At 46.3% G+C, this 17761-nt stretch overlaps 1 protein-coding gene across 1 annotated transcript in view; it reads right to left on the bottom strand.

The window, feature by feature from the left end:
* Positions 1 to 17761, bottom strand: part of KIAA1549 (KIAA1549 ortholog) — a 91519-nt gene that overhangs the window by 38383 nt on the left and 35375 nt on the right. The window contains exons 12-16 of the mRNA XM_077781081.1: positions 16760 to 16875; positions 9289 to 9494; positions 7209 to 7432; positions 6156 to 6309; positions 309 to 626 (exon numbers count right to left, since the gene is read on the bottom strand). Coding sequence (XP_077637207.1) covers positions 309 to 626; positions 6156 to 6309; positions 7209 to 7432; positions 9289 to 9494; positions 16760 to 16875 — 1018 coding nt within the window. The remainder of the gene's footprint in view (positions 1 to 308; positions 627 to 6155; positions 6310 to 7208; positions 7433 to 9288; positions 9495 to 16759; positions 16876 to 17761) is intronic.

Genomic DNA, 17761 nt, shown 5'->3' with positions numbered 1-17761 from the left:
TGGTACATTCTAAAATGTGCCTTTTATAAAGACATCAACAAGAATATGCCTCACCTCCATTTCATGACACTGAATGGAACCCAAGAAGAGAGTCCCATAAAATACCAGAGTTGCATAAAACATAAAAGGATGCTTCCAACATTAAGAATTAACTTAGGAGAATATAACAAAAACTGAGACCCCTCAGCCAAGTTTTAATTCTTATCAAATGCAATCAGTATTATTGCAGTGATTCTGAAATTGAGGCAGTGGGGCCACAAAATTCCAACATCTGGCCTGTGAGAGAATTCTAGAAGGCCAGTACTTACGCTACATGGGTTGTTGGCCGTCTGAGCAGGGCTGTAGAAGGACCCCCACTGGGCGGCTCGCCTCTCATCCCGAGAAGGGGTGCTATTCACAGGCAGGACGGCTGGGGCCCCAGGGCCTGTGACCGCAGCACCAGCGGGCTGGCTGCTGGGGGCCACGAGGGCGAAGGCGTCGTCCAGGAGGGAGTGCATGGTCTGGCGCGCCTCCTCGATGGACGGCTGGGGCGGGATGTACTGGGAGGCTGGGAAGGGCAGGCCTGGATACCTCCCCAGCTCAGCCGAGGATGGCGTCTGCACATCAGCCGGGAGATCGGGATCAGACTAGAGCAAGACAAAGAGCAAATGGAACAAGGATCAGATGTGAGCTTACGCGGTGACCTGAAAACCACAGGGCCAAAATGGAATTTAACAATTGTCACTGATGCTGAGGAAGAGGTTAACCGTAAGAAGTTTTTAAATGACAGCTAACGGGTGGTGGTGGCAGGCAGAACTTGAATCAGGATGAAAGAAAAAAGTGAAAATATTCAAAAATCATTTGTCCAACAAAATTCAACAAACTGTCTGAAATGCATTTCAATATGTGCAAGTATATATTTTTATTAAATGTCCCTAAGCAGTCAAAAAAGATGTCTCAGAGTCTTATTTACTCAAATACCTAGCAAATTTTCCAAAGATACCAAAGTCTAAAGCAGTCTGCTGACTACAATAAAAAAAGTAGCTCTATACACCTTCAAAAGAGTTCAAAGCCACCACCATATTACACCTGTGTGTATAAAAAATTTTAACACTGGGGCACCTGGGTGGCTCAGTCGGTTAAGTGTCTGCCTCTTGCCATCAGTTCAGGTCATGATCTTGTTCACAGTCTCGAGGCAGAGTTTCACATGGGGCTCTGTGTTCAGCATGGAGCCTGTTTGGGATTCTCTCTGCCCCTCCCCCACGCATGCACACATACACAAGTGCACTCTCTCAAACAATCTTTTAAAAATGTAATACTTATTATAACTACTTGTTATAGTAAACAGAGTATTTACTCAGAAACCACGTTTTAATTTTTTTATTTTTTTAAGTGTATTTATTTATGGGGGGAGGGGTTGGCTAAGAGAAAGGGAGAGAGAGAGAGAGAGTATCCCAAGCAGGCTCTGTCAGTGTAGAGCCCAAGGTGGGGCTTGAACTCATGAACCCATGAGATCATGACCTGAGCCAAAATTAAGAGTCAGACGCCCAACCGACTGAGCCACCCAGGCGCCCCCAGAAATCACACATTTTTAAATGGAACTATCTCTGGATAACATGAGTCATCAACAAAGGTTTAAATTTTATCCTATACAGGGGCACTTGGGTGGCTCAGTAGGTTAAGCACTTGACTCTTGATTTTGGTTCAGGTCATGATCCCAGGGTTGTAGTCTCCCAAAAATAAATATTAAAAAAAACAAGAAACAAAAAACAAAAAGAAGGGCTCCTGAGTGGCTCAGTCAGTTGAGCATCCAACTTCAGCTCAGGTCATTATCTCACAGTCCATAGGTTCAGGCTCTGCATCGGGGTGTGTGCTGACAGCTCAGAGCCTGGAGCCTGCTTCTGATTCTGTCTTCCTCTCTCTCTGCCTCTCCCCTGCTCATGCTCTCTCTCTCTCTCTCTCACTTGCTCTCTCAAAAATAAACATTAAAAAAAATTTTTTTCAAAAACTCCATCCTGTCCAACAGACAATCCATTATTACTCATGCCAGCATCAAATACTTAAGGGCAGCCACTGCGTAACTCCAGACAGAAAACCACACTGCAGACTGGCAAACCACAAACAGCCCACAGACCTGTTTTGCTTGGCCTGTGCAATCTTGAAAAAAATAGAGAGCTAAGATTTTTTAAAACCTGAAGATCTCATATTAAAACGCCGATTTCTGGATTCTCTTGGCAGAATCTGAAGCTGTGGCATCCCGGGCCCTTACTCCTCTGACAGAAACAACTGCTGTTGAGCAGTGACGGGCCTCTTGAGATGGAGCAGGTGCTCTTCCGCTCCCAACAGCGAGCGGGCGGTCCCACAGCTGTGTACATGCCGCCTCGGTCTGTTTCTCTAGAACTGGGCTCTCCCAGGAAAGGTTCCACTCAGTGAGAGCTGTCCTCTAGGAATTGTAAGTAAGGATTTGGGGCCCCAACGGGTTCTCGGATGTAGGACGTAGCCCTGGAAGAAATCTGTGTTTCTTTCCTTATGCGGCAGATAAAAGGTCCACATGCAGGCCCTTCTCTCGTTCTTGGTTTTCTTATAGAGCGGAAAGGGAAGACTGTGGTCAGTAGCGTGTCACCAAACGAACAGTTCACGGTGGAGCAAAGGAAAAGTGTGTCTGTAAAAACATCCCCTTGGTGCGTGAAAGGGTTTCTCCAAAGGCAGACGTGATGCTCCTGGTGGTGGTGCCAGTAAACGACTAGGTATCTGTTGTTTAAAAAAAAAAAAAAGCAAGCAAGCACAGGCCCAAAATGGAGTCGCTGCCCCCAGAGAGCAAAGCAAGACTTCGCTGCACTTTCAGCCTCTCCCAGGAATGTGACCTTTAACCAGTCAATCTGGAAATTCCTGATCCGACCTAGTGAGGTAACATGGATGATAGACCCCCCGCCCCCCAGAAAGGTGACCTTGCCTGAAACAATTCACTCTTTGTTAGAAAACTTCCTTTTCTGTCCCCTTCCATTTTGTATGGCTCCTCAGAGCTCCTTTCTACTCATGCCGGCTCAGATGTTGCCTGATTCATGAGCTGTTGAGCAAAGCTTATTAGGTCTTCAAATTTACTCAGCTGAATCCTGTTTAGAGTGTTGTACGGCAAGGAAGTGAGCATGTGGCCACAAAAACACCGCAAGCCTGAACGGTTTAACTTTTATAGCAATAAGTACGCTGTGAAGGAGGGACTCGAGAATCTTGCCAAGAAGGCAAAGAGCTACGGAGCCATGAGGTTCGAGCTTCCCACTTTCTTCTTCCTCCAATCTCCTCATTCTGCAGGCTCCACTGGCAGCAACTCGCAGCTCAAGAAGAGATCTTGTTCATTTTTCTAGATCTCAACACCGTACGGTGTTTCACATACAGGTGGTACTTAATAATACACAGGGAACCACGTTCTATGGAAATGAAGGTTTACCCAGAATCCCTGCTGGAATGTGAATTCCACTCTCCTGAATCTCAGTCTGATGATTTGGTTATCGATTTGTTTTGCTTCGTACAGACACATATTCACTCGTCATGCCTCAGAAATACAGAGGAAGTTTCTGGACCTTCAGTCATCAGCGAGGATGTACTCTGTGCCCATTCTGCAATCCTCTGTGGACAGTGCAAGAGAGTGACCAGACACCCTGGCTGCCCCAGGACCTCAAGGTATGCCTGCTGTTCCAATAGAATCATTAATAGAGACTTTTCATTCTCCCGAGTGCCAGGTTTGGATGATAAATTACATCAGGGGCGGACAACCCTTTTGTCTAAAGGGCCAGACAGCAAGTATCATAGGCTCTATGAGTCACAGAGACTCTATTGCTCTGTTATTTAACTCTAACACTGCAGCAAGAGCAGCTATAGATAAGACTCAGTCACAATGGTGTTCCAATAAAACTTTATAAAAACAGGTGGCTGGCTGGATTTGGCCAGAGGGCCATAGTGTGCTGAGGCCTGAATTACGATGGCAACCCCAGATGCCAAGAAACCTAGGAATATTTCTCTCACCTTAGGAGAAAAGAGCTCATAATGAGATATTTTGAGGGTAAAGTATACAATTTAAGAAAGGCCATGTATGGGCAGTTTAATCTTCAAGATGAAATACTACCTAAGAAAAAATGAGTTCTAAAAAGAAAAAAAAAGGGATTATCTTTGAAAGCATGTTTCAGAATTTTTATGGAATGTAAAAAGCCCCTGTGAGTGGGGCACCTGGGTGGCTCAGTTGGTTGAGCGTCCGACTTGGGCTCAGGTCATGATCTCACAGTTCGTGGGTTGGAGCCCCACGTCGGGCTCTGTGCTGGCAGCCAGCTCAGTGCCTGGAGCCTGTTTTGGACTGTGTCTCCCTCTCTCTCTGATCCTCCCCTGCTCATGCTGTCTCCCTCTCTCAGAAATAAATAAAACATTAAAAACTAAAAAAAAAACAAAAACCCTGTAAGAAAAATTTCATTTTAGGGAATCTCTGAAAAAATGAGGCCGGCTGCTGGAGGTGGAACTCTCCAGGGGTAAGGCTGCTTTCCCCCAGCTGAAGGAGGGGGGTCTCTGCACTTTCCGCTACAAAACAAAGCAAGAAGTAAAAGGATGATGTGGCCACGCTGAAGGATGCCTGATTTCGGATCACTGATGAAGACAAATGGAGACAGCAAGGGGAAGACAAAAGACTTCATGGCCACAGATGACGGAAATCAGGGCCGAAACGGCGCTCCTGCGAGTTCCTGTGAGATGAGCCCTGGCCGACTTGGCACATCAAGGGCGAAGAAGGATCGCCCCCGCTTCTTCTATTTACTGGTTTCACGCATCAGGCCTGCAAGTCTCTGGCGAGACAAAAGCAAAAGCTTCAAGTGACCGTCCTGGGGAACCCAGGGGACAGTCCTCTCCAGATGAAGCCCAGACAGCCACCTGTCCACAGCACAAGACCAGTACAAGAGCACCACCTACTGTAAGAGCTGCCAGCCCGGGCTCCCCAGGCTCAGGATTCAGTCACAGCTCATGCCGTTCCGGAGCAAAGCAGTCTCAGCTGGAGAACCTGCAAGCCTCCCAACTGCACCAATCCTCACAAGCAGGCACGGCCAGTCTTTAAAACACTAGATGTACAGGAAGCTGCTGAGGAAACGTCCGGTTCTTTCAGAGGATCACGATTCAGTGCTATCTAGCCCCAACGTCAGTGTGGTGCTTGGCATATCTGCGTCATTAGTTTTCACGTCTTTCAGGGTTAGTTATTTGTGTTATTTAGGAGACAATGGCTGGTTGCGCACGCTCTACCCAAAGTGATCATGTGTATCACAAACTCTTTCTCCAAGACGTGGGTTTTTTTGTTTCTTGTTGTTTATTTTTGCTAATTTCTCTCTAAACAAGGACGCCTCTGTAAGCGCGTCTCCGGAAGGGGGAAGGGGCCTCATGCAACGAGCCAGGTCTGCAATCCGGCACAAGGCTACAGGTGTCCGCTGTGTGTCCCGGCACTGCTGGAGCTGGCCACATCCGGCGCTCCCTCCGTCTTGGGATGTCTTTGTGTCACGGACCCCTGGGGAGGCTGGCACTTTCTTCCCTACTCAATAGGGTCTGTGTATGTGTGTCTTAATGCTCTATCAATGTGTGCCTTTAACACTGCAAGCAATTCTATGTGTGCCCCTTTCTGTCTGGGAAAAAAAGAAAAAAAGCTTAATTCTGCACTTCTTAAGTTCCATTAAGCTCTTTCTTCCATTAAAACTACACACACACACACACACACACACACATACACACACACACTAAAATGTCTTCCTGCACTCTAGGAACAGAAGGGAGAGACAAAACCCTACATGCCCCTCCTATTACCAAGAAACCCAAACAACTCTTCTGACAAGGGGAAGGAAAAAAGAAACTGTTTTCCAGTTAACCTCAAGGAGTCTCCATCCTGAAGCATATAAGAGAGCGGGGCTCACGCACAGAAAGGACAAGCGCGGGGTTCCGTTTCCAGAGGGCGCAGTTCGCGGCCTGCTGGGCTCTGTGACTCCCGTCTCCTCTCAAAGGAGCAGCCTGCCAGCTCCCTCGCTCCACACGCCTCCGGCCCAGCTGGCCCTGGAGTGTCAGGCGTCGGCAGCAACACCACCAGGGCAGCAGCCACCGGTGTTCACTCTCCTAAGAGCCACCCCACCCTGGCTCCGGAAGCGAGAGTCAGCCTTACGTACTGGGCAACCAATATAGGCCGAGTTGTGGACACCGGGGGGCCTTTTGTACGTGCCATCGCTGTCTGTGGTGATGAGTCGGTCCTTCTCAGCGTCTCCGGGACAGCCGTTGACCTGGTGTTTGCGGCGCGGTTTAGGAGACCGTTTGATCCTGGAGCTGCCGGGGGCGGGAAAAGGAGGTTATCTTCACAGGACATAATCCTTCCTGCCAGTAGCTTATCCACTAAACAAACACTAAGTATCTTCTGAGCACCTGGGATATGCTGGCCACTGCGGTTAACACCCCGCAGGATATAAACAATAAGTAAGACACAGTCTCTGCTATGAGGAAGCCACCGTCTACCTGAGCATATGAAACATGTGCAACAACAGAGAGTAAAATAAGGTCATATGTAACCATGGCTTTTTTCTGACTTTCAGAAAGGGGCAAGGTCAGTGTGAGCTACGGATATCATGGTGGCTATATGGCACCTGAACTAGGTGTTGAGGAGCAAGTANCCAGAAAAGAGAAGCACATGAATATTTGATGGGCAACAGCAGGCACATCAAAGGGAGGAACAGTTCTGTCTACACCGCTGGATGGTGGAAAGCAGCCAGAACGGGGCGCCAGGGCCCCTCCTGTTACAGGAAACCAAAACCATTACAGGTGTTGAGCACAGCAAAACACAAATGAGAGCAGTGATTACAGCACACACATGTGCCTTCGGGGCAGGGGTGAAGACCAAGGCACCAAGACGCGGGAGGCAGCCCTGGGAAAGAAGTGCACCTGCACCTTCTGCGGACGGGTGCCCAGGTGAAGGACGTGAAGGTATTGGGGGTGAGGGTGGGATGGGAGGGGAGGGAGCCTCCCTGGTGAGGGAGACTAGGGCAGAGGCATCCGAGAGGGGGTGACTGCCATGTCCAACTAGCTGAAATCGGGGAGGCAGAATAAACCCAGGGGCGCGGTTCTGAGGCCCCTGGAGGGGCAGGGGGAGAACGCGAGGAAGCCCAGCAGGCGCAAGGCGGTGGGCGCCTCCACAGGGCAACCCTCGAGGGTCCCCCTCTGCGGACGCCCACCTCTTCCTGGGCTCTATGAACACCGAGGGCACGCTGGCCGTGGGGTCCAGGATCTTGTCGATCTGCATCTGCGCCCTGCGGTACACGCGGTGGCGCTCGCGCGTGTCGCCCGAGGACAGGTCGTCCACCACCGGGAAATCGTAGTGGCCGCGGCGCTTGGCGCGGAGCCGGATCTTGTTCCGATGGTGCTCGATCTCCGACTTGTGCCGCAGCGCCGTCTGGATCTGAGCGGCCGAGGGCAGAGAAATGAGACCCATAGAATGTTCCCGAACGTGCTGGCACTCACGCGGGAGAGCATCCTGGGGAAGGCCTTTCTGTGGCCTTCCTTTTCCCCAGACGGGCGTCCCAGGCCCCAAAGGGTGTGAGAGACAGGCGCTCCCACACGGGGGCGGAGAACCTGCCACCAACCACAGGCTGGGTCCTCTGGCCTACGTATGCATCAAATACTACATTTTAAAATGAGAGTACAAGAAAAATAAAGGAGATGTGTGCTAACAAGTTGCGAGGTCACAGTGTGGTGAGCACACTCCCGTCTTTCTTTCCACCAGATTGGAAATCCACCTTAGGGAGGATTTACCCGTGGCAGGTACAGAGACATATGAATACACGACCGGCCCACCCACGCAGCCAGGTCTAGGTTAGGACTGGGGCTGGGCGGGGCCAGGACTCCCCAGCAGTGGTGAGAAGAGACAACACAACCATCCCAAACCCCGGCACACGTTCTTGTCACATTCTTAGCAAGAAGCCAATGAGGGGTAGAGAGGGAAAACTCTAAGGCCTCTGGATAGGACTTCCGTAAGATGATCTACTTTAAGGATCCCCTTTGAAGTGGCCAGGGGGTTTCCACTGTACCAACTTCTTATTACTTCACCCTGGCAGAACTCACGACTATAGCAGGTATTTCTTAGAGGCAGGAATTGGACAGGCATGAAGCTGCCTATCTGCAGTCCTAAATGGCCCAGCCCAGGTCAAAGCTTTCAAGTTCAAGTTAACAATGATTTGGCCTGGCCTTCTGGTTCCCCAAATCTTACTAACTCACTCTTTCAAGGTTCACTGGAATAGGATTTTACTAGGCATTCCTAGATCCTTGGGATCAGAGTGGATCTATCAGGGATCACTCCAGGTTCAGAGGTTCATTAGGAAAACCAAAAGAACTGGGGCGCCTGGGTGGCTCAGTCAGTTAAGCACCCGACTTTGGGGCTCAGGTCATGATCTCACAGCTTGTGAGTTCAAGCCCCGTGTAGGGCTCTGTGCTGACAGCTCAGAGCCTGGAGCTTGCCTCGGTTTCTGTGTCCTCCTTCCCTCTCTGCCCCTCCCCAGCTTGTGCTCTGTCTCTCTCTTAAAAATAAACATTAAAAAAATTTTTTTTGAATAAAAAATTTTTTTAAAAAAAGGAAAACCGATAGGACTTAGCGTTTAGTCCCATTTAATACAGCAAAAGGATGAAAACTAAAATAAGCAAAGGGCACGCAGGGTGAAGTCTGGAGGAAATGAGGCACAAGCTTCTAAGAGGCCTTTTCCAGGGGAGTCACACAAAACGTGCTTAATTCCTCCAGCAACAAGTGGTGACAACATGCGAAATGTCCACCAGGGACGCCCATCAGAGCTGCAATGCCCAGGACCTGTAATGGGGGCCGGTCCAACAGGCACCCTCTGCCCCTCTGCCCAGCATATATCCAAATCCCAGAGTCCCAGAAGGAAAAGCTGGGTAAGTCATATTGTTTGCAAAAACCGTCTGGGCACAGTGAGCCACTCTGTGCCGGGAAGGCAGGAGCCTTCCTGAACTAAAGTTCCCCAACATCAGCCAAGGGCCAAAACAGGGCCTGTGAAAGACAGCAGTCTCATGTGTGCTATGTTTAGTCTCTGCGTAACTGCCAGTGTGCCAGTGGCCTTGAACAGTATCTGATCTAAAGAAAAAAAAAAAGTATAAAACTTAAAATTAAGGATACTTCTCAGCAGCTCTGACCTTTAGTAACCCTTCAACACTGCAATTTTCACTTGTTTTTACGCACTGACCAAATAAGAATGTGCTTTTTGTTTTTTTTTTTTTTTTAAATGTACTTTTCAATAGAGGAAATACCTCTTTGTTAATTTTGTTGGTTTCTGCCACCCGGTCGGCCAGTACGGGGTGCTGAATGGGAGGTGCTGGGATCGGCTGCATGGCGATCAGCTGGATCTTACTGGGAACCCGCCGACTGGCCTCCGAGGACCGGGAGAGCCTATCCACGTGCTCAAAGATGGAGGCCGACGAGTGCTGCTCGTTCCCCGAACTGGGTGGCGGTGGCCCTGGAGCAGAAGGAAAAGCAAATGCATAAATAAAGCCATCCCAGAGAAACACCAAATGATAACCAATCGTGACGCTGCAGGGTGTCAAAAATTGCCCTGTTTTGTCTAAAGGCGTTTCAAAGTCTTGAGAAAGGCCAGGAGCTGCTTAGTCACTAAGCAGCTTGCAGAACTTGTAGAGAAGCACTGAAAGCAGCTCTGAACTTCTGTTATCAGTAGGAGTGACCGAAATGTAGCCACCAGGACAATTATACTGATGGAAAAACAAGAGAATAGGGGACTGTGGACATGCAGGCATGTGCTGGGTAACAATGAACACATCTGGAAAACTACAGNTAAAAGGCAACCAACAGAATGGGAGAAGACATTTGCAAATGACATATTAGATAAAGGGTTAATATCCAAAATCTATAAAGAACTTATCAAACTCAACACCCAAAAAACAAATATTCCAGTGAAGAAATGGGCAAAAGATATGAATATACACTTCTTCAAAGAAGGCATTCAGATGGGTAACAGACACATGAGAAACTGTTCAACATCATTCTTCATCAGGGAAATACAAACCAAAACGACAATGAGATACCACCTCACACCCATCAGAATGGCTAACATTAACAACTCAGGTGGCACACCTGGGTAGCTCAGTGGGTTAAGCATCTGACTTTGGGTCAGGTCATGATCTCCATTTAGTGAGTTCGAGCCCCACACTGGGCTCTGTGCTATCAGCTCAGAGCCCGCTTTGGATTCTGTGTCTCCCTCTCTCTCTGCCTCTCACCTGCTCATGCTCTCTTTCAAAAATAAACAAACATCAAAAAATTAAAAAAAAAAACTCAGGCAACAACAGATGTTGGCGAAGATGTGCAGAACAAGGATCTCTTGCACTGCTGGTGGGAAGGCAAACTGGTGCGGCCCCTCTGGAAAACAGTATGGAGTCTCCTCAAAAAATTAAAAACAGAACTACCCTATGACCCAGCAATTGCACTACTAGGTATTTATCCAAGGGATACAGGTGTGCTATTTTGATGGGGCACATGCACTCCAATGTTTACAGCAGCGCTATAGACAAGAGCCAAAGTATGGAAAGAGCCTAAATGTCCATTGACAGATAAACAGATAAAGAAGATGTGGTATATATATCCAGTAGAGTATTGCTCAGCAACCAAAAAGAATGAAATCTTGGGGCTCCTGGGTGGCTCAGTTGGTTTCGCGTCTGACTCTTGGTTTTGGCTCAGGTCATGACCTCACAGTTCGTGAGTTCAAGCCCCACATCGGGATCTGGGCTGACAGTGTGGAACCTGCTTCAGATTCTCTCTCTCTGCCCCTCCCTGACTCGCTCGCTCTGTCTCTATCAAAATAAATCCATAAACAAAAACAAAAAAGAATAAAATCTTGCCATCTGCAACTATGTGGATGGAACTACAGGTCTTATGCTAAGCAAAATTAGTCAGTCAGGAAAGGCAAATATATGACTTCATTCATATGAGGAATTTAAGATACAAAACAGATGAACATAGGGAAGGGAAGCAAAAAGAATATAAGAACAGGAAAGGGGACAAAACACAAGAGACTCTTAAATACAGAGAACTGAGGGTTGCTGGAGGGGCTGTGGGTGGGGAATGGGCTAAATGGGTAACGGACATTAAGGAGGACACTTGCTGGGATGAGCACTGGGTGTTATATGTAGGGGATGAATCAGTGGAATCTACAGCTGGAATCATTATTACACTATACGCTAACTAACTTAGATGTAAATTTAAAAAATAAAAATAAATGATAAAAAAGAATCTTCATGGCTAAAGAAAAAAAAAGAATACATCTGGTCTTTCAGTCCTGACACACAAAGCACACTAAGTTGAAGAGCCATGAGAAGAAAAAGCTGCTGCCTACAGGGAATTTGCTCCTGCTTAAAGAAAGAAAAAAGGAGTAGTATCCTTAAAAATGGCCAAAAGGGGATACTGCATGGCATGCATATCTTACTACATTGAACTTTTTAGAAAAGTAACCAGAGCCTGGGTGGCTCAGTCGGTTGAGAGGCCAACATCGGGTCAGGTCATGATCTCACTCTTCACAAGTTCAAGCCCCGCGTTAGGCTCTGTGCTAACAGCTCAGAGGCTGGAGCCTGCTTCAGATTCTGTGTCTCCTTCTCTCTCTGCCCCTCCTCTGCTTGTGCTCTGTCTCTCTCACTCTGAAAAATAAGTAATAAAACATTAAAAAAAAAAAAAAAGTAACCAGAACGTCAAAAAAGAGGGGCTCCTGGGTGGCTCAGCAGGTTAAGCGTCCAACTTCAGCTTGGTCACGATCTCACAGGTCATGAGTTCGAGCCCCATGTCGGGCTCTGTGCCGACAGCTCAGAGCCTGTTTCGGATTCTGTGTCTCACTCTCTCTGGCCCTCCCTCACTCACACTCTGTCTCTGTCTCTCAAAAATGAATAAACATTAAAAAAAAATTTAAAAAGAAAATAGAAACTGGATCTTAGTAGAATGGGTGATTTTCTCCAATTTCTTGCATTTTCTCTAGTGAGGATTTTCTCTAATGTGTTCGACTTTTGTAGTAGAAATAATCCCAATAAACTTTATTTTTGAAAAGGCAACGAGGAAGAGAGAGATGCGGAAGGGTTGAAGAGATGGAAAGAGCTTGATAGAGATACTTGGACACACTCCCTCTGCTAAGCCACAGTTGTCCTCTGATCACTGTGGACGCTGCTCTACAGTACATGACCAAGAGGTCACAAGAAGGAGCGAGAGCATGAACAATGTGTTTTTAAACAAAAGCTAGAGGTTGGAAAGCTCAAGCACAAGTGAAAAATATAGAGGTTTCTCCTTGATGTAGAACAAAACAGAACAGAGCAGAATGGTTAAGAAGTAGTCGTGGATATTTTACATAAGGAATGCATGCACATCAGTGGTGTGCGCGTCTTAGTATTTCCTCTCAATTAGAATTCTATCCCACATGATTAGAAATGATTTCTAGGACTGTGAGTGAATGGCGCCTCTCTTAGCAAGGAAGCATCGTTATCTGGATTCAGGCTCTTCTCAGTCTTTCTTTCCCTGCCCTGGGCCCGGGGGGAGCCCGTTTGTGCAACACAAGCACAGCCAGGCACCACCATTCATCTGGTGGCAGCTACTCAAATTGCAGGCACAAAGCCTAAAAGGGGGTAATTAGCTTCACCAGACAGGCTAGCCTTGCTAACGCACACTTAGACAGCAACAGCAAATGTCACAAAGGGGAGCCCTTTAAGCTACTGACACTTAAAAGATGAGACGCTTTCCTCCAGAAGGGTGAACAGACCAGGGCACACAGATGACAAGGGAAGAACACTATCCCCACCCCCCACTTCCGGGCTGGCTTTTTGCCTGGGTACCTCCAAGCTGCAAGCCTAGGCCTGGCTCCTGTTGGTGCCCTGTTCTGGGCCCCAGCTGTGGTCATGGCTTGGCACAATTCACCAACTGCAACCAAACAATATATGTATGTGTATCTATCTATGACTGGAATATTTTTTAAGTTTATTTACGTATTTGGGGGGACCATAAAGAGATAGAGGGAAACAGAGAGAACCCCAAGGAGGCTCCACACCATCAGCGTTAAGCTCGATGTGGGGCTCAAACTCATGAACTGCGAGATCATGACCTGAACCGAAGTTGGATGCTTAAAAAACAGAGCCGCCTGGGTGCCCTGTAACTAGGTTACTGTTAATGTTTGCTATATAGCGCACAATTTAAACAAAAAACTACCTGGACAATAATGACCAGTGGGAAGTACAACTGGATACACAGAGATTAATCTGTGAGAATCTGCCTTAAGGTAATAGGAGACTTTGGATTAAAACCCGTTTCTATTCAAATAAAGAACAAAAAAAGACTGTAATGATAGAAATTAGAGAACAGGATAATGGAAACAAAGCAGAATGACAGGGAAAGAACAATACGCAGTGGTGAAATGCTGAAACCATGAAACACATTTAAAGTATTAATTTCATCATCTGTAGGTGAATACAAAGTACACTATCACTGAGGCCCGTGGCCCGCCTGCCCGTGGGAGGCAGGGGTCACATTTCTCTTCCTCTTCTTCCTGTTCTAGCACCTCACCCGCCACAGTCACTAAGCACAGATGTGTTGAATGGAGGACTAACTAACCAGTTGCCTCAACCAAGTTTATAAAATTTCACCCCATAGAGGCGTCTGGGAATCTGCTTTCACGAAAAGAATTCTAATCTGTGACCTCAGTCATTTCATGAATGAGTGCTCCACAATTCCTTCACAAACTCTGATGTGATAGGCAGTCCAAACAGTTGCCCTGCAAACTCCGCAGCATGCACCGAAGTAGATGTCGGCTTAGCTCCAATGGAGACTTCTAGAAGTCCATTCCACAATTCAGAACTTGTGGAATTCTCATGAACGAAGTGCTGACTGCTTAAAAATCACGTCCTTGCACACATGTGTTTTGCAGTCCTTACCTACTAAGTGGATGCCCGATGACAGAGGAGGGGGGACGCAACATTAAGCAAGGACACCACAATGGTGGCACAGTAACAGCCTGAATGCCGTTGCCTTCGCATGAGGAAGGTGCATCATCTCCCTATCTCATCTCTCCCTCCACAGCTCTACTAAAGGGAACCTGTGGTAACTATGTGACTTACTCTAAAAATGTGGTAACTGTGAACACAGTGATGTCTAAGTAACCTCCTAAGGGTCCATGGATGGTCATATAAATGCATCATGGTCTAGCCGCCCTCCAAAGATAGTCAGCTGGGCAGGGACTAAAGCACAACCTCTAACAGACCAAAACCAATGATGCTCTTTTCTCAGCCATCATTGCAATGTGGGTCCTGAAAATGTCAGATGACTTGTGACATCCATCAAAAGTCTTGCCAAGGAGTCAGAAGGGACCCAGAGGCTGGGATACCTGCTATGTTGAGAGAGAACACTGGTTCCAGGGCAACATGGAGGAGGGACCCAAGTGGTTCTCCAGCAACTATGACTTATCACAAAAGAAGGACTTTTACCTGAATCACAGTATAATTCAAAAGCTATGATAAAAGCTCACAGTCCTTGGGAATGCAAACTGGTATAGCCCCTCTGGAAAACAGTATGGTGGTTCCTCAAAAAATTAAAAATAGAACTATCCTATGACCCAGCAATTGCACTACTAGGTATTTATCCAAGGGACACAGGTGTGCTGTTTCGAAGGGGCACATGGACCCCAATGTTTAGAACAGCATTATTGACAACAGCCAAAGTGTGGAAAGAGCCCAAATGTCCATCAACAGCTGAGTGGATAAAGAAGATGTGGTATATATACAATGGAGTATTGCTCGGCAATCGAAAACAATGAAATCTTGCCATTTGCAACTACGTGGATGGAACTAGAGGGTATTAGGCTAAGCGAAATTAGTCAAGAAAGACTAATATCATATGACTTTCACTCATATGAGGAATTTAAGATAAAACAGATGAACATAAGGGAAGGGAAGCAAAAATAATATAAAAACAGGGAGGGGGCAAAACACAAAAGACTCTTAAATATAGAGAACAAACAGAGGGTTGCTAGAGGGATTGTGGGGGGGGGGGGGTTAAATGGGTACAAGGCATTAAGGAATCTACTCCTGAAATCATTATTGCACTATATGCTAACTAACTTGGATATAAATTTTAAAATATGTTTTTTTAAAAACTCACAATCTTTTCTATAGGGTATTTAAGTTCTATGCAAGCAATAAAATGTCTTCATGGCAGCTTTAAAGAAGTAAACAAGATCTTCCAAGTGAATTGATATTTGTAGTGAGAAAATCATCTTCCTAAAACATGAAAATAACGTACAGACTGTGGTGCCTCTTCAAATTGTAACGGTGGCATCTTAGCTTCTAGAACGCACAAGAACATCTAGTGTACTTGCCTCCTTCTGAGGACAACTCAGTCCCACACCTGACAAGCTTACTACCTGGATTTTGAATATGTGTTGGTAGTGATATTTGACTTTTGTTAGCCATACAGAAGATACTGGGTTTAATACTGTCAGTAAGGAGTTAAACTGCAGGAACTAAAAGTGAGATTTTCTCAGATAAGCAATTGACAGAGACTGAGAAACTCCAGAACTGGTTCTTCTTTTTTTTCTCCCTCTCAAATGTTTCCTTCCCAGAATCAAAATTAGATTTTAGTCCTGTCTGTCTGAAACAGGGCACCTGTTTCCATGGTGCTAAATAACTTTTACGATTCTGCGAAACTGGATCCAAAGGAAAAAACTCTTCCCTTATTCTAAGGGGGTTTTCTTTAACATCAAAAAAGAGCTGGAAGGAATCTCAAAAATGAGCTAGCTTAGTCCCACAGAAGCCCCAAAGACTAAGAGACTTACAAGGTCACCAGCGTGACAGTGACAGATCAGGCCTTCCGGCTTCCATCTAGAATCTGTTCATTTACAGAATATAGTTCACTCTGTACCGCATTTTGAAACAAGAAATGTGTGATGACAAATGTTTATGTATAAAAATTACAATTAAAAATAATATCCTGAGGTATCCCGATTTTCTTTGCATTACTAAAACAGCCCTGAAATATAAATAAAATTATAGCAAATACAACAGCTGTACTAGCACACTTATTTCACAGAATCTATCAAACTAAAACCAAGCTACCTTGCCATCCCACCAAAAAATGCCCCTAAGACCAGTTAGAGCTGTGGGCTCCGTTTTATCACAGAGCATGGGCTCCACGTTAATGCCCTTTGGGATGGATACGAAGTTCATTTCACGCCTGGTCTAAAAAAACCACAAACTTCGGATTCAAATCTGATACACCATTTGATCGCACTGAACGGCCTGTAGATAAGAATGATCTAGGGACAGGACCAAATATGGTGCATTTGGACCCAAGAAAAATAAAAGACTTTCTGGCAGTGACAGTTGGGAAATACTGGAATTGGATCCTAAGAAGATCAGTAGATTTTGAGAGTCTGGTTTTAGTTTGATTCCTCCTTGTTCTTCAGGGCGGAAAACCATTAAGACTCTCCACTAGCGTGGAAGATGGCTGTGAACTTCCAAACATACTTGAGTGAATCCCTACCTTCTAGCACAGTCTCCCACCTCAATCCAGACACCAGTTCCACATCAGACAGTGACAGGCAATGCTGAGAAACTCACCATATGGATGACGAATATTCCAATGGTGATTTTTTTTTTTTTAACGTTTAGCATTTGAAGTAGTGTAAAACCTTATCTTACTGGAATCCCCTCATTACTACAGCTAACGTGGAGACCGGGAAGAAACACTGACCGCTCTGTGGGGCTCTGTGGGACTGGCCATCGTTCACCGTTCCTGGAGTCTGGTCTCCTGCATCCCTCTCACTGGACTCCTCACTTACAGTAGAGTCAGCATCCGATGGAGAAACTCTATAGACACAAAACAAACGCAAGCATTAGGAAAAAGAAAGAAAGGGAGGGGACGGTTACATTAATTTAGATGTAGAAGGCAGCCTCCTAGGCAAAACAGACAGAAATGAGACCGCCCCAAAAATCTTCTGCACGGAACACACTGATAGCACACAGTCCCCTCTTGAAGACAGTATTACATGGCTTAGATGGTTCATTGGGCTGCACGGCAACAGATGCCAGGAAACTAAGTGCCAGACCGGAGGACAGTCCCTCAGCTACCAGGGTCCAGAACTGGCCGTCTGAGTCCGGCCTAGCCTGTATCAGAAGATCTGGGGTTATGGCCTGGTTCCCGGTCAACGGAGACTGCAAAATTCCTAGGAACCCAGGGTGGTCCTGAAGACGCCCCAAAGAACCTCACAACTTTGGGATTATAACACCAAAGCAACAATGACTCGTGAGATTTGAGTCTATATATAAAGAGCAAGGATGTCAGAGAACCCAGGCTGCATCAGGCTAATGAAAATCCTGAACCAGTTAGTAGCCCTTCTCTATCTGTCCCTAATGGATGCTAAAATACTACCTTAACCATGCAGACCACTGAATTGTTGTGACTAATGTTTAGGATGAGACTACCAAGGGAGGGGAGAAAAAAAACCTTGGCAAAATTATACTAACATTTTTGACGATCTCTAATGATTTGTTTTATTCTTAGCCTGCAAGATAATGAAGCAAATAACATCTCTCTATATAATTCGTTTTCTTTTGTAGAGATCACGTTGTAACATCCATTAAATTCTTAAAACTAGGCCAGAACCCTGGGGGTAGGTTTTCTGATAAGTCAGAAATTGTGACATCGTTTCAAGTGTTGGTATGATCACACATTCTCCCCCCCCCCCCAGCAGGA

This window comes from Crocuta crocuta, unplaced genomic scaffold, assembly GCF_008692635.1.
Source record: "Crocuta crocuta isolate KB4526 unplaced genomic scaffold, BGI_CrCroc_1.0 scaffold228, whole genome shotgun sequence".
NCBI lineage: Eukaryota > Metazoa > Chordata > Mammalia > Carnivora > Hyaenidae > Crocuta > Crocuta crocuta.
The sequence above is the reverse complement of the archived record's forward strand: the minus strand, read 5'-3'. Positions and strand labels throughout refer to the sequence as shown.